The sequence below is a fragment of the Microchirus variegatus genome (assembly GCF_963457635.1).
Source record: "Microchirus variegatus genome assembly, chromosome: 2".
Taxonomy (NCBI): Eukaryota; Metazoa; Chordata; class Actinopteri; order Pleuronectiformes; family Soleidae; genus Microchirus; species Microchirus variegatus.
The window spans coordinates 3,934,618-3,951,767 of record NC_139803.1 but is presented as its reverse complement, the minus strand read 5'-3'; the positions used below and the strand labels follow the sequence as shown (position 1 = coordinate 3,951,767).

Genomic DNA, 17,150 nt, shown 5'->3' with positions numbered 1-17,150 from the left:
GCATAAAAACAAGTGAATGTATGTAAGTAGACCTCCATAACTAACATATATGTGCAACAGGACCACTCTATGTGAGCTTTAATATAAACATTTTTAAATTAATTGATTGGTAGAAATATGATGACGCTCAACTACCAATCTTAAGTTGTCTGGATCTGTGACATAATGGACGATATATTCCTAAACAGCATCCTCTTGTACTTTATTTTTTCAATTGCTTGTGATACAGTTGTTATGAACACTCGGGAAAGTCTGCAGCTGTGTTCACACGTAATGTGAACGATTGCAGTTTTACTTTTTTCCTTGTTGTTTGTCAGATTAAGCATTTATACGTCAGGGTTTGTCAGAGTTGCTTCAAGGAGCTTGAAGTTGCTCTTGACTTTGTTTTTTTTATTTACTTATTAAAGCGCCTCGACTTGCCTCAAGTTCCCTGTGAAATTTTAATAACACTTGATGGAGTGGATTTTATCGGAACAACAAAAGCGATGACACGGCGAGTTGTGCAGAAATTATGTTTGACTCGGCTTCTTAATGATCCCCTGTTTTTATGTGTACGGTGTCTATAATTGCAAAATGAGTTGAGTTTATTAAATAACAACAGGGTTGAACAGTAGAGTCTCTAATACAATTTCAGGGCCAGTGCGAACCATTTAGAAAGGGTTTATTGGCAGGTGTTGAATACAGTAGCCATTAATATGGTTGCATGAGTGTATAAATTATGATTTGTGTTTTGTAGCTTAAGAATAAATGTAAGGCAAGAGCCATATTATATGGAGGCCATCATTCTATGGAAGGCTAAATGTTTTTTTTATATATATATTTCAACTTTTTAAAATATATTTTTTTTCAAAAATCTAACGCTTCAACTTATTTCTATTAAAAAAAAAAAACAATAATATATATTTTTTTCAAAAATGTAATTTCAACTTTAGTAAAAAATAATAATGTTTCAACTTTAGTAAAAAATAATAGTGTTTCAACTCTTGTCTTTAAAAATAATAATAATAATTAAAAAAATCAAAAATGTTATGTTTCAATTTTTGTTAAAATAATAATAACAATAATAAAAAAAATAATAATAATGTTTCAACTTTTGTCTTTAAAAAATATATATTTTATTCAAAAATGGAATGTTTTAACGTTAATGTTTCATCCGAATCGTGTGTTTTTTGGAGCAGGGCAACATCTAAAACATGGCATGGCTGCGTTCCCTGAGGACCAGGGTTGGGAAACACTGGTTTAGTGATACATATGGAAAGGGAATTATGTGTTGCAATCTGCACTCTCACCAATAGATGTCACTGATTCTTACATAGTGGACGTTTAAGGATGTCAGTCCTTCATTCTCATACCCCAGTTCGAAATGGAAGTACATATAACCTCCATCTGCTAACACTAAAATTCCGGTAGTTATGTGGATCTGGCACAAAATTTGATAACATCACTCTACATATGCATCTTTTAAATCATGATATCTGTATTATTTTTTTCACAAATATATTGAAAAATGTTGCCAACAGTGAAAACAAAATAATTCTCTAATCCCCTCTCCCACCACAGATTGGTTTAAAGAGACAAACAAGCAATCAGCACAGAAAACATCACTCCTCAGGGAGGTAAATATAATCGATTTTTTTTATAATCAGGTACACAAAACAGACCAGTCACAAGCCAGTGCTTTGGGTATTATGTGTACCCAATAAAGTGTCCAGAGAGTTTTTTTTTTTCTTTTTCTTTTTCACAACTTGTATCTCGTATGATTATTTGAGTTACTGTTTCCTTTCTATTGTCTCAAACCAGTCTGGTCGTTCTCCTCTCACCTCAGGCATCGACGAGGCTTTTTCTCCCAGAGAAATGCTGTCGATGAGCAGTTACTGAAATACTCGGAACCAACAACCGTGTCATGGTCAAAGTCACTTAAATCACCATTTCTGTCTCATTCTGGTTTGAACTTGAGCAGCTAAATGGATTTAGGGCCAATTCCAATTCCTATCTTAACCCTCAATCTCAACCCTTAATCTTAACTGGCCCTCAAAACCAAGTGTTGAGGGTTATTTTGTCACTTAGAAATGGGACACCCCTTAAATGCAGATACGTCTTCAGACTGTAGGGGGCAGAATGACGCGAAAGCTGCGTCCAGTCTGTCAACTCCAAAAAAGAAGAAGAAGAAGAAGAACACATTTACGTCAGGATTATTTATTAAGCTCCGTTTGTCAGTTTTTGTCGTTTTTATATCTCTATTAACAAAGAAAATACTTAATTTGTAGCGTACTCGCTTCGCTGCTTTCGGCGCCATCTTTGTTCTGTCGAAACACGCAATGCATTCTGGGTAGCCCTAGCTCCCAAGGGTGGTTTCGGAAAATCAATATTGAGGGTGATACAGCCCTTAAACTTGGCCCTCAACTTAATTTTTCTAAGAATCTGGACAGCACTTGCACTAGAGGGATCGCACATTTTTGAGAGTGAGGGTTAAGCAAGGAATTGGAATTCACCCTTAGTTTAAATCTGAGAACATTCCAGGAACATCTCTTATATAAATTTGGTTTGAGAAATAATGTTTTTTTTTGTTTTTTTTTTCAATATTTTTGAAGCAGCATTCTTTATCTGAAGAATGAGATCCACTTACTGGACTTATTTTTAGCATACCTCTGGGTAACACTTTATTTTGATAGTCCACTATTGACTCTCTACTACTTATCCCGCGTCAACAGATAATGAGTTGACACTGTTTTTTATTTTAATTAGATGGTCATGACACACATTTACAGAGATGCGAGTGTAGTTTCCCTGCTTAATAGTCTGTTGATCGTCAACAACCAAGCAGCTAATTGCCAGCTAGTCTATGATTCGACGTTTACTGGACAATAAACAGTTTGCCAACTGATAATCAATGAAGATTTGATCATACTTGTGATCATATGTTGTGACACGTCTTTCCAGCTGTAGATAGTCAACTAATACGATGCTGACACAATCTCATGAGAAGTATATTTGATGTTAACACAGGAAAAATAGGTTCCCCGGGTCCTATGTTCCCCGGGTCCTATGTTCCCTGGGTCCTATGTTCCCTGGGTCCTATGTTCACCGGGTCCTATGTTCACCGGATCCTATGTTCACCGGGTCCTATGTTCCCCAGGTCCTATGTTCACCGGGTCCTATGTTCCCTGGGTCCTATGTTCACCGGGTCCTATGTTCACCGGGTCCTATGTTCACCGGGTCCTATGTTCACCGGGTCCTATGTTCCCCGTGTCCTATGTTCACCGGGTCCTATGTTCCCCGGGTCCTATGTTCACCGGGTCCTATGTTCCCTGGGTCCTATGTTCCCTGGGTCCTATGTTCCCCGGGTCCTATGTTCACCGGGTCCTATGTTCACCGGGTCCTATGTTCCCCGGGTCCTATGTTCACCGGGTCCTATGTTCCCCGGGTCCTATGTTCCCCGCTTTGTATGTGACCAGGGAACATAGGACCCTTTCTCTAAAAAAGGGTTCTATGTTCCCCGATGTTCACCCAAAAGGACCAGGGGGGCATAGGACCCTACCCCTTACCCTAAACCCTAACCCTAACCCTTACCCTTACCCTTACCTACCCTAACCCTTTACCCTGGAGCTCCACACCCAGGCTTCCACAAAGTGGGGAACATAGGACCCTTTTTTTTTAAAAAAAAGGTCCGATGCTCCCCGATCGGGGAACATAGGACCCGGGGAACATAGGTACGACCCCAAAAATAGTACGTATGATCACTTTTGTAGAGGATATAGGTTTGAATCTGCAGAACACACGGCTTATCGTCTATTGATGGTTAAATAATTGTGACTTTTCAGTTGAATAAGTGTTGACATGATACCAAACACCCATTAGTTAGTAATAGTGTGTCAACAATTATCAGAATAGCGTTGCCGTCTTCTGGATGAAGACATAAAAAGCAAAGTTTCTGAATCCCTTCTTTGTGAAATGATCTGATGATGTGTGTATTCAACACAGTGAATCACCGAGGTAATCAGATCCAGCTCTCTTTGTGGAGCTGCACCAGCCACCGCTCGCATTTCCCATCTTAAGTTCTTGCGATCTGTCACTTGAGAGCGGTTTTTGTTCTGAAGTACACGCTCAGCTATTTTTCCAGACTGAAAAAAAAAAGAGTGAGCTAAAATTGCCCTCTTTTAATGCGTCATTGATGCACGTTAAATGCATAGTGGGACAAGGCTAATAATAGGATATCTAGAATAGTTACTACAGAGCCTTTATGTCTTCTTCCTTTCTTTCACACTGCTGTTGTCTGTTGTTTGCACACACACACACTGCATGGTTCAATCAATCCAAGTTACTTCAAACAGCCAGTCATTCAACTTCAGATACCTGCTTTGTATTCCTGTTAGCCCGCCACGGTGTTGCGCCATATTGACTTTGATTCATTCGCCAAGCTCCACAATCGACAAAGTGTGAAAAATAAAGAGAATCAAAAGTTTGTAATCCTAAATTGTACCAAGGAAAGACAACCGCGTGTCACTTGGAATGCACCCCGAAATCGAATCGATGATTCGAGTAGAGCCAATAAGTGAGAGCCATCACCTGTGTCCCAAATAGGCACAAATCCGGTTGTTCCTTCAACAACCACACCGGAAATATCTAAACTACAACTTTAAACTCCATCCATCTTCTACCGCTTATCCGAGGTCGGCTCGCGGGGGTAGTAGCTTGAGCACATGAATCCCAGGCTTCCATTTCCCCCGGCCACTTGGTCCAGCCGTTCTGGGGGGAATCCCGAGGCCAGAAACATAGTCTCTCCAGCGAGTCCTGGGTCTTCCCCGGGGGGCCTCCTCCCAGTGGGACGTGCCCTGAACACCTCACCAGGGAGGCGTCCTAATTCAAGGTGCCCCGAGCCACCTCATCTGGCTTCTGTCAATGCGGAGAGGCAGCGGTTCTACTTTAAGGGAGAGCCCAGACACCCTGTGGAGGAAACCCATTTCAGCCGCTTGTATCCGCGATCTCGTTCTCGTGACCATAGGTGAGGATAGGAGCCTAGATCCTGCATTACTGCGGACGCCACACCAATCCATCTGTCGATCTGTCGCTCCATTTTTCCATCACTCGTGAACAAGATGCTTAAAGGTGCCATATGTGAGGATGTGGCCAAAAAAACGGTTACTACGTTCAAATTCAAAACACCGAGGTCTTTTAGGTTTCGTTTTCTGACGTAACTGGCAACCCGCGGTTGCTCGGCAGCTGAGACTCTACTGACTGGTAGATGGCGGTAGGTGGCGCCACATGACGCCAAAACATGATTTCAAAACATAAACATGATTTGCAGTCTGCAAAATATTTTTTTTAATGCAAACATTTTGTCTGTACTGTTGTTGTTGGTGAGTTCAGTTTGTTATATGAACATTATTCTTGAGTCTCTGTGACATATTAGGACATTGGTTCTCAAAGTGCGGCCCGGGGGCCAATGGCGCAATGAATTACAGTTGATAGTTTTAATCCAGGAGCTACTAAGCTCGTTAAATGTTTATTGGACATTACTGGATACAGACCAATAAGTGTAAACAAAAATACTGGATATTTACCTGGTTTCTATATGGTGAATTTTAGTGTATTATTGGGTTATAAGCTGGTAATAAGCAAGTAGCTACAGCCACCAATTACTAGCTATTTACCCAGTAAATATATGGTAACAGAAATGTGTTACTTGGTATTAACCTGTAATTAGAAGGTAAGAACAATGGCCAAAATACTGGGTAATTACCCAGTAAATTATAAAGCGTTATTGTATTAATGCTTAAATTACATTATATTACAACGCTAAACTGTAGAACTGCAATCTGGTCATTAAAATTATTACAAATGGGATTTATTTCTGGGTTTTTTTTTCGGGTTTTTTTTCCTTTGGCGGCCCTCAGTCCAATGTTGGGTTCCTAAATTGGCCTCAGGGATCAAAACTTTGAGAACCCCTGGTGTAGAAGAACCGGACAGAGCCCTGAACTCGACCCCATCGAGAATCGAAAAATCTTGATGAAAGTATTATATATTGTATAAAGTACTGTGGAAACAGCTGCTATATCTGCAAAGGGGGAACCAACTCCAAATATGTATTTGAAAATGTCATAACAGTCCCTTTGGCGGCCCTCAGTCCAATGTTGGGTTCCTAAATTGGCCCTTGGGTATCAAAACTTTGAGAACCCCTGCATTAGGAGGATTTTATGGCCAATTGCTTTAGATTTATTATATAATGCACCTTTAAACTCCTCCACAACTTTAAGCTGAATTTGCAAAAAATATTGTGTATTTTGTTTACTATGGAGAGAGTCTCAGTGGATGTCTCAATCAGGAATGCGGACATAATACTTCAATCACTAAAAAATAAAAAAAAAATGTGAGCGATTACACTTTGCAGTAGAGTGTGACTTTTGTAACAGCTCCATGGAACATATTTTGAATGCTAGAAAAGAAATGGATAGGAAACTTGAAAATGCTCTTTGAATTACACACTCAGACGACGCACAATCTATATTCATGGATATCTATATGTATGAGTTCACTGTAATACTCGGATATTCACTTAGGCTGAAACAGCCGTGGGGAAATGTTCGTTTGATTTATTTTTACCTTTCAGGAACACACGCCCTCTTTCACAATTTGCCAGCTAATAAACCCGCTAAAGATGCACACCTACACACAAACACACACACATACATGCTTCCAACCCACTCCCCTGCTCAACCTCAAGGGAGACATAAGAAATAAATTTGACACTTCCGCTTACCCAAGAACCGCCGTAAGGACAAAGAGAAATTTAATCTTGGATAAGCCTCCAGATAGAATCTGTGCATTAGTCCTCTGATGCTGCTTCACATCCCAAACCCTCACCTCCCACACCTTGGACTGATTCCCTCGTACTTTCTGTCTCTTCCTCCTTCCTTTTTTATCTCCTCTCTTCTCGTCCTGTTTGTCTTTCTGACTCTCGCTCACCTTTTTTTTTTTATCCCATTCCGTACTACGACATCGTTTTCAGATTAAAAAAAGTAAATAAATATGGATCCAGAAGTGTTTTAGTTTTCAGGAAATGAATCCACATATGGTACAAGTATCGGTCAAAATCACTGGATCACTTGGTCGAAGAGTAAATCTATGAACCCCAAATGTCATATGAATTAAAGGGGAACTAGACCGGAAGTTCCAATTAACGCTGTTTTTTTTAGTGTGTATCTGCGTCAATACCTTGTTTAAGAAGCCCTGAAGGTTCTAAACAAACAGTTCAGCCACTGCTGAGAACGCTGTGTTTTATTGTAATCTCGGGCTCAGCGAGATCTCTGAAAAAACCCGGTCCGGTTACGTAAACACCGGTTCTCCGGAACAGCAGCATCGTCCTGCTCCGGGCACTAGTCCGGGCACATCTGGTTTGCGTACATTGAACCGCAGAAGAAGAAAAACGTCCGTTGTGGAGGTGTTTCACGAGCGACAGTGTCTTCTGACTCTGGGTCAAAGGTCGTCAAAGGGACTTTGGCGGGGAGTCGTGAAGAAGCTATTTTTAAACACTGTGAAAACAATGTTTTGATAATGAGGAGAAGTGCATCCACCGTTCCAGAGGGGGGAGCTGTGCTTCTGAGAGCGGGTGTGCTGAATATGTCACTTCTGGGTACTGGCCAATCACAAGACAGTCTGTCTTCTGGGTGAGAGAGTTGAGTCTCAAATCTCAACTGTACTGTACTGAATCCCTAGAATCCGTTAATTAAAATGATTCGTTCAAAAGATTTGTTCACCGAATCGTTCAGTAGTGTTGTGTCGGTCAGGAGTGATTCGTTCGAAAGTACGAATCATTTGAGTGAACGAACTGACTGGGATCACTTCATGAACTGATTCGTTCCTTTCTTAGTTCAGTTGAGCTCAGCAGCGATCGTGGCAGCCGCGGGTGGAACTGCCGCGTTCTGTGAATCACTCGCGAAGCCGTTCGTCGACGCCGTCACTCACTCGTGAATCTTCGGCAAATTACGCCAGCCAACGCGCGCCGAGCCGGGAAGGGAGTGACTAGTAAGAAGAACTGTGTCTGCCGTGTCTGCTGTGATTCGTTCGTGCCGTCTGTCGCTGACTCAGTCATGATTCGCGAACGAAACTGACACGCAGAGAACTGGTGAACTGTCGCTGAGGACGTGAATCTTGTCCGCGCAGTCACTCACTCTGTGACCCGGGGCACTAACGTACTGCACTCAGGGAGGAGGTGAGTCACGTAGCGGGGCACTGGGCTCCTGCTTAGCACTGAACAATCGGGTGAACAAGTCTTTTGAACGAATAATTTTAATGAACTGATTCAAGTGATTCGGTACACTCCAATGAACTGCCGATCCCATCACTATCGTTCAGTGCTTAGCAGGAGTCCAGTGCCCTGCTACGTGATTCACGTCCTTCCTGAGTCAGCGAGCGAGTGACCGAGAACGGGATTCACGTCCTCCGTGAGTGCAGCACGTTGGCGGGTCAGTGAGCGAGTGACCGAGAACGTGATTCACGTCCTTCCTGAGTCGACGAGCGAGTGACCGAGAACGAGATTCACGTCCTCGGCCACAGTTGACGTTCTCCGCTGCGCTCGTCTGCTTAGTTTTAGAGAGTTTTACCAACAGGAAACAGGAAACAGGAAAGGAAATGTCGTCAGACAGGTGACAAATTGAAACTGAAAGGACGTTTTTTTAATGGAGTTTTTGACTGAAAAGGAAGCTCGCGGCAAACTCTTTAGTATTATTTATTTTAAACTTCGATAGCAGATGTAGCATTTTAAACTGAAATGCAGTGGTGCTGATGTGGCCTCAGTCTGTTATCCACCTCATTACCCCCACCTTGTCTCTCCATCTCTTCACGCCTCGCACCTCCTGCTCTCTCCATCCTCCCCCGCCAGCCTCCACCTACGACACCGTCTATCCGCAGTTGCCGTACACACCGAGCATATATATCTATATTTCTGTTCCCCCCCTCCTCTTGTCAGTGCACTTCAATACCGCCGGTATTAAACGCTGGCACGACCTCCTCGGCATACTCGAGCAGGCGGGGGATCCTTGTAAGGCTGTTTGAGCGCTTAATATTTTCAGCACGCCGCCGACTTAAGCCCCTTAAGTGCTTTGGCAACACTTATTCCACGGTGGCACCAATGAAGCCCAATAAAAATTTGATTTGGATGAGAGAGGGAGAAGGGGGGGAAAAAAATGAGGGTGGTGCGTGGGGTGGGATTAGGGAACACGATTTACTGTTACCGCTCTTCCTTCCACGCCACACTGTGACAAAAAACAAACACACCCATCGGAGGGTTGCCCACACAGGGACTTTCCAGACTCGCGCAACACAACATTTGCACGTGTATTCTTTTTGCGAAAGAACGGTGCGATGACCTCCGTTTTCTAAAAAAGCAGTTCATAAATAAAACGGACTTTATTTGACTCGATAATAGCAAACCGTGTGTGTGTGTGTGTTTTGAAATCGAACGTGTAAAGATGTTTGTAAATGCAGCCGTTGGCAGATTAGAGCGGACGCTTTATGAATCACTTAATCAAGAACAAGTTGAGTTGTGCTATCGTAAACAGCGGCGCGGCGTCGTTGCTCGCGTTTTTACGGGGGGACAATGAAAGTCACAGACTCGGCGTCGTTAGCCGCCGCCGCTGGCTCTGTCTTTTGCCAGTTTTATTACCAGGGGCAGGAAACGATGAGCAGGAATAAGGAAGTGCATTAAAAAGTTTTTTTAATGTAAATTGGGTGCTCGTCGAGCGCAATGGAACGTTCACGATTATGAGTCCTGTCGATCTTCAGTGTGGTGAAAGAGACGGTATTGTAGAAATACTATATTATATATTAAAAAAATCAAACCTACGATCCGTGTGACATGGGTTGGAATTTCTACCGATTATCTCTTGCATTTCCTATTCAAACAAAGTCTGCACTGCGTAGCGATGATAGCATATTGTTAGACGGACTAGAAGAGACGAGAGTGATCATGTAACTTGCTCGCTACTTCGAGGAGACTGTAAACCACTCACTCTCTCACACCAAAGCCCATAGAGAAACTCAGTGGGGGGGATAGAGGAGCTTCTGTGTCACAAGTGGTGTTAGTGAATGCTAATGTTAGCATTAATGCCCAATAACTTATACTATCATTCATCATTATTTTTTCCATTAGACTTTACAGGACCAGTTCCCTCAAATTCAAGGACTTTTTCGGGACCAATTCCCTCCAATTAAAAGACTTTCCAGGACCAATTCCCTCAAATTCAAGGACTTTTTCGGGACCTATTCCCTCCAATTAAAAGACTTTCCAGGACCAATTCCTCAATTTCAAGGACTTTCCAGGACCAATTCCCTTAAATTCAAAGACTTTCCAGGGCCAATTCCCTCAAATTCAAGGACTTTCCAGGACCAATTCAAAGACTTTCCAGGACCAATTCCTCAATTTCAAGGACTTTCCACGACCAATTCCCTTAAATTCAAAGACTTTTCAGGACCAATTCAAAGACTTTCCAGGACCAATTCCTCAATTTCAAGGACTTTCCACGACCAATTCCCTTAAATTCAAAGACTTTTCAGGACCAATTCCTCAATTTCAAGGACTTTCCACGACCAATTCCCTTAAATTCAAAGACTTTCCAGGACCAATTCAAAGACTTTCCAGGACCAATTCCTCAATTTCAAGGACTTTCCACGACCAATTCCCTTAAATTCAAAGACTTTTCAGGACCAATTCCCTCAAATTCAAGGACTATTCGGGACCAATTCCCTCCAATTCAAAGACTTTCCAGGACCAATTCCCTCAATTTCAAGGACTTTCCACTGCCATTCGTGGCTCGGGCCCTAACAAGCGTATTTATATATGTAATTGAATGTTGTATATGATACATTTAATAATGGGATAATTATGACCAAATGTCTTATTATTACCAGTTTGTGGATGTGTTTAAAAGACGGTGAGGTCGTGCCTGAACTTATCATAAAAAAAAAAAATAGTCAGTTATTATATTATTATGATGCTGAATTAAAAGATATAACGTGTTTCACAGATAAACTTTTAATGATAAATAAATGATAAATAAAACAATGAATGAAGGGGAAAAGAAAATCGGAATTGAATCAGAAGCCACACTAAAAAAAAAAGGGTCTTGAGTATCAACACTCCACTGTGAGTCTTAGGTCTTTTGGGATCATTAAAACGTGACTAGCAGAAGACCTGAGGGGATGATAGAGGTTAAAAGTAAATCAGAGATGTAAGAAAATCCATTAACAGTAGAAGGATTTTAAAATTAGACTAATCAAGTGATCTAATATCACTTGATTAGTCTATTTGGACTGAGGGGAAATAAAACGATATTATGGATTTTGTGCTGTTGCTACACAAAGTGACAGGTCAGATTAGCTGTGTACATGAGTTCTGTGTCACTGAGTGTGAAATCAGTGAAAAAAATCACATATAATCATATGTATTCCCACTTTGTCCACATTCACTTCAACACATTACAAACACGGACAGAGTTGTTATCAGAAGGCGGCCGTGCGCATCTCTGGCCGCGGCCGTAAAAATGTCAGATTTAACATAAAGCAACACTGTGACGCCTCTGTGTGTGTGTGTGTGTGCCTGCATGGGTAAATGAATGGTGGCAGTAGACATCAGTGAAAGGGCCAAACAGACAGGCAAATGTCCACGTCCCCCCTACGGTCCACGCCACGACAGTCGGGCGCATTCAGGCGCACACACGCTGCCACTGTTTTCCCGGGCCTGAAAGACGGCCATTGTCGCCCCCCCCCCCCCCCCCTTCCATCCACACACGCTCGGCACATCTCTAACCTTCAAAATAGGACGCAAAATATGCAGACGCTGATCCCACACTGCGAGGAGAGGGAGGACGCGGGGGTTATATAAACGAAGGGACGCGAAACGCGCGACGGACAGACGGATGTGATCGGGCCGATACCGCTCTCTGGGATTATAGCATTTTCCCCCGTACATCGGGAAGAACGACGTGAAGCAAAAGGGTTGTCGTTGGAACTAAGTTGTGCCGCTGTGGACCGGAGGACTCGCCGAGGAGAGAGCGAACGGGGGGGGAAGGAGTGGATAAACTTAAAAGTGGATCAGTCCGTCTGCTACCAGGCCCGCGGACCTGCCAGACCCAACGCAGAGTCATTTTCTCAGCATCAGCCTCTTTGACGGGTGAAGTCAGAGCCGCGGGGGGGGGGAAGATTTGGGCTTGATCCGCTTTCAGTGTCAGGGTACATCGCCGCGAGAGCTCATTGTTTCTGCAGCAGCAGCAGCAGGGAGTCAGAGACCGACCGGGCGGGCGGGCGGTGTGTAGTAATCTGAGGATGACACCCGCGCTTTATTCCATCAGATAGTGCTCAGTGAGGTGTGTGTGCGGGGGTCGCAGAGCTCGTCACGCTTCTCCCGGTGAAATTACGAACACGGTGCTAATTACGAGGTCGTAGCGATCGGCGAGAATCTGCGTGGACCTTTTTTTGCACCCAGCGGAGCGTGAAAAAGACACGTCGACGGACGTCTGTCCGTTTCTGCCACGGTGCGCATGGGAAAGGAAATCAAAATAGTGAGAATAATTTGTCAGTTTGTCTAAAACAGCAGTGGAGTATCAAAGATTAACCCCCGTCTCGTGTTTGTTAGTCGAGCTACTGCTTCCTCTCCGTCTTTATAGAGTGGCACTTAAGCCCAGTGGATTTTAATTTTACCCCAGCTACCTCCAGATGAGTCGCAGATAGACGGCGTCTTCGTCTCTCTCGAGAGTCCTCCCCCCCACCCCCCGTTTGGTTCCGGCTCGAGGGGGGAAATCGACTTCAGTCTTGCCGATCCGTTGCTTGCGCGAGAGGTGCCTCGAAAAAACCTCGTTCGACTCATTAAAACACAAATCCGTTGGAGTTTGAACGTTGTTGCCCCAGATTTTCTCTGTCCTCGAGGCCGCCACGGTGTGTAGGTAGCTGGGATTTCAAGAGGTAACGTAACAGACTGAAATATACCGTTATTGATGTGTTCTGTCCCCCCCCCCCCCCCCCGTGAGCAGCGTGGTTTGACCTGCCACAGAGAGATGCAGTCTATTATTTGATGTTGTTGCGGTTAGCCGTGTGGTTGATTATCAGGACACCCGGGGCTCAGAACTCACCAAGACTCTGCAGGCTCAGATTTGGCGTTTAGCTAATTAAGTTGCTGCTCATTTGGTTTAATTACTTTGCCGTTATCCTCAGCCCCGGTTATTGCAGGTCTGCTTCGGTCACATTTGGTATTGGTTTTTCCCGGTTCATTGATTTGAGAGTCTTTGTTCCCGGGAGGCCTCGCAGCTCTGTGGTGGTGGAAAAATATATCTCGCCTTTGCAGCGTTTGCTTTGTTATCACATATTGCTTAGATGGAACCAAGACTCTGCACTGTACAGATTTAAGACGCTGCGTATCGCAAGTTTGTTCTTAGCAGCACAAGGTGCCAAGCTGGGATTTTTGTTGTTGCTAGCGCTGTGTGCGAGGCCTTGCAGCAGTTTCTTTGAGGCAGTGGCAGATCGCAGTGGAGAAAGGCTGGGCACTGCTGCCTTGCAGAGGACAAATCGGGCTGCTTGCACTACTTTCTCTGTAGTGAAGGAGGCAGGGTCACAGAAGAGCCATTGATCAAACGTACAAGTACACACATACACACATACGAAGGACACGCACGGCTCTACAATACACAATGAAGGCCGTCCAGCGCGATGACCTCCTCCCCGCCCCCTTCTCTCTGGCCTTGCGCTGCCTGGTGCTGGTCCTGCTCTGCATCACTCGTAAGTCATGCAACCTATAAACACTCGTACACACACATGCAGCACAGCACCCACACTCAGGTGTGATTGTACATCAAAATAAGACGGGTTCGTGTTAGACTTATGTTAGTATATTGATATCATGAGATATGGGGCCGATTCCGATTCCTATCTTAACCCTCAAGCTCAACCCTTAATCTTAACTGGTCCTCAAAACCAAGTGTTGAGGGTTATTTTGTCACTTAGAAATGGGACACCCCTTAAATGCAGATACGTCTTCAGACTGTAGGGGGCAGAATAACGCGAAAGCTGCGTCCAGTCTGTCAACTCCAAAAAAGAAGACGAGAAGAAGAACACATTTACGTCAGGATTTATTATTATAAATTATATATTATAAAAATTATTTATTACGATCCATTTGTCAGTCAAGTTATTAGGTTGTCAGTTAGTTATAAGATGATACTCATACAAATATTCAGCTGACAGTTACCACACACCACGACTTATTGAAAAGTAAACCATAGCAAACCATCGCTTGTCCGCAACGGCCGACTATTGACAAAAGATCGTAAAATAAATGTTACGCAACAATGACGTCAGTAATCCATAATATGGGCCTAAACTAAGATAATACAATGGTTTTCATCATTTTTATATCTCTATTAACAAAGAAAATACTTCATTTGTAGCGTACTCGTTTCGCTGCTTTCGACGCCATCTTTGTTTTGTGAAAACACGCAGTGCATTCTGGGTAGACCTTGCTCCCAAGGGTGGTCTCGGAAAATCTCAATATTGAGGGCGATACAGCCCTTAAACTTGACCCTCAACTTAATTTTTCTGAGAATCGGGACAGCACTTGCACTAGAGGGAGCGCATTTTTGAGATTGAGGGTTAAGCAAGGAATTGGAATTCACCCATGGTCTTAGATTTTCGTCATATCATGATAAGGTATCTGTGATGACTTTCCCTGTTGATAATCATCATATTACATTGAATAGACATAACTATATATTTGTAAAAAAAAAAAAAAAAAAAGTCACCCAATATCATACCAGTTGTTTGTTTTTGCCTGAATTTGACCATATTAATAATAAATGTCATTGTTTCATTGTAAATATCCTTCATTTAACATCAAAAAGGTCAAAGAAATAAACCTGAAATGAAGGGAAATAACTCTGTAAAACGTAAGAAGTAGATCTTTTATTTCAGAGTGTATTTACAGTGTGTTGTCACTCTGCATCTCTAAAGAAAACTTTTTATGAGTTCAGAGAAACTAAGCTTTATATCCCTATATATCTCATATACTGTATATCGGGATATAGACTAAAAATATCCAAATATTATTTATAAGCCATATCACCCAGCCTTACAGAAATGTGGATATATATATAGTGATGTCAAATGATATGAGAAAATATATTGTGATGAGATGTTTTTCCCACTAATTTCATCCTATGGCCATGATCCGGTCGAGAGTCTTACTGGTTTGTGTGCAATATAGCAGTTTAAAGTGATGCAGTTATATGAAGTGTGGTTATGAGCGACCGACACTTCGCTGGGAATTAGTCTGTAACAAGAACACCTGCCAGCAGGGACACAAGAAAAGACTCTCGCCTCATAAAAAACTATGCCATTTAAAGTCTACGAGCCACTTTTTCACATCCTTAGACAGTTTTTTTACAACTGGAAATTTAAGTTTGCTCCAAAGCACCAAAAGTTAATAGAGAAAATCTCAGTTTTTAGCTAGTGGGGACACAGGAGGTGGTCTACTGCTACCGTTTTTTAGTACCTGTGCGTCACTCAGGTAAATTCACACAGGGGATTGCAAATACCAACGTCAAATACCAAGTAAAACTTGCTGATGGATGCATCAGTGGATCAACAACTCCTGTACGTCATGATGTCACATATCACATATGATCTCGGCGAATTTTGGTGAGAATGAAATGTTTAAAAACTGCTGTTTCCAGCCAGAAAATACAACGCAATGTATTACATAAACTCTTAAGGCCACATTATACTTCTCCGACTGCGTAACCACGGAGACCCCTCGAGCCTTCATACTTCTGCGTCGTGGTGATGGATACGCACTGCAATTTCCCCTCCCGATAAGCAGGGGTCACTACTACGCAAAGGTTGTTGTGCTTTTGGCTACAGTGAGCAATGGCGTCCGAGAGAGAAAGACTGTTGTTGTTGTTGTTGAAACAGTGGCCGTTTTCTCACTTTTCTGTGTCACGGAACGCAGTTTTAAGATAATTTGAGGCGAGAAATTAGCTTAGTTTAGAGAGTAAACATGTGCTGTGTGTGTTAATATATGACGTATTTATAGTTTGGCAGCGACGTTGTCGGCAGTGATCAGCTCCGCCTCTGTGGACGCTCGGTGCGCACTGTTAGAGTAGAGCAGCGTTATCTCGGCCTGTCCTGAGGACCAATCGCAGCCTTTGCCGTCTCCGTTGTCCCTTGACGGAGTGACGGACTCTTAAAAAATATTTCGTGCAGTCGGAGACGACGCAGAGGCTCTGCGACAGGCTCTGCGTAACCTACGATTTTACGATATTGTAGACAGGCGTGGATTTTGTCAGGTGAGGCTTTTGTTGAGTCAGTTTTTCCTCGTTGCAGCTACTGACTACTGATGTTAGAACATCATGCGCATCAGAAAACCTATTAAACGCAAGCTATCTCTTTAAACATGATACGAAAACACAAGTGCATAACTGTCACGCGCACGCTCTCGTTTAATTTAATTTAATAGACATTCATTCTGTCGTGCGTACTATATATATTTTATGTTAGTGCAATTTTCTTTGGTTCTTTTAATTTAGACTCCCTGCAGATTCACCACTAAACGCTGCAATGTGATGCCCTCGGTTATGGCTATAGAGAGAGAACATAACTGTAAATGTGATACTAATTGATGCAAAAATGATATACGAAAAAAAGAGATTGAGGGAATGAGAGAGCGGATGGACGAAGAGAAACAGACGACTGGACTGAAGGACTCGGAGGAAACGCGAAAACAGAACGAGAAAGAGAACGACGATAGATATGAGACGAGCTGAAGCCTTTTGGTTTGTTTTTTTTCTGAAGAACCTAATAAAAAGTTGGACCCCAGAGTGTGTGAGAGATTTAGTGAGTCAAGTGGAGAGGTTGTTGGACAGATAGAGAATGTGGAGAATGAGATAGATGATAGATGTACTGGCTCAAGGAAAGAAGGAAGCGGATAGAAGTTAAAGGGATAGTTCGGACTTTTGGACATAAGACCTATTTTCCAACTCAGCCGGTGTGATGGAGACGTTTTCGAAATTTCATTCAGTTCTTCTAGTTGCCGAGTTTGCTGATGCTATGGCTAGCGCAAGTCAATGGTACAAGTTAGCATGGCATTAGAAACACTCATACCGACTCCACAG

At 42.9% G+C, this 17,150-nt stretch overlaps 1 protein-coding gene across 1 annotated transcript in view; it reads left to right on the top strand.

Moving 5' to 3' along the window:
- Window positions 1-13,668: 13,668 nt before the first annotated feature.
- cadm4 (cell adhesion molecule 4) overlaps window positions 13,669-17,150 on the top strand; it is an 88,739-nt gene continuing 85,257 nt past the window's right edge. The window contains exon 1 of the mRNA XM_083885893.1: window positions 13,669-13,764. Coding sequence (XP_083742019.1) covers window positions 13,677-13,764 — 88 coding nt within the window. The 5' untranslated portion in view covers window positions 13,669-13,676. The remainder of the gene's footprint in view (window positions 13,765-17,150) is intronic.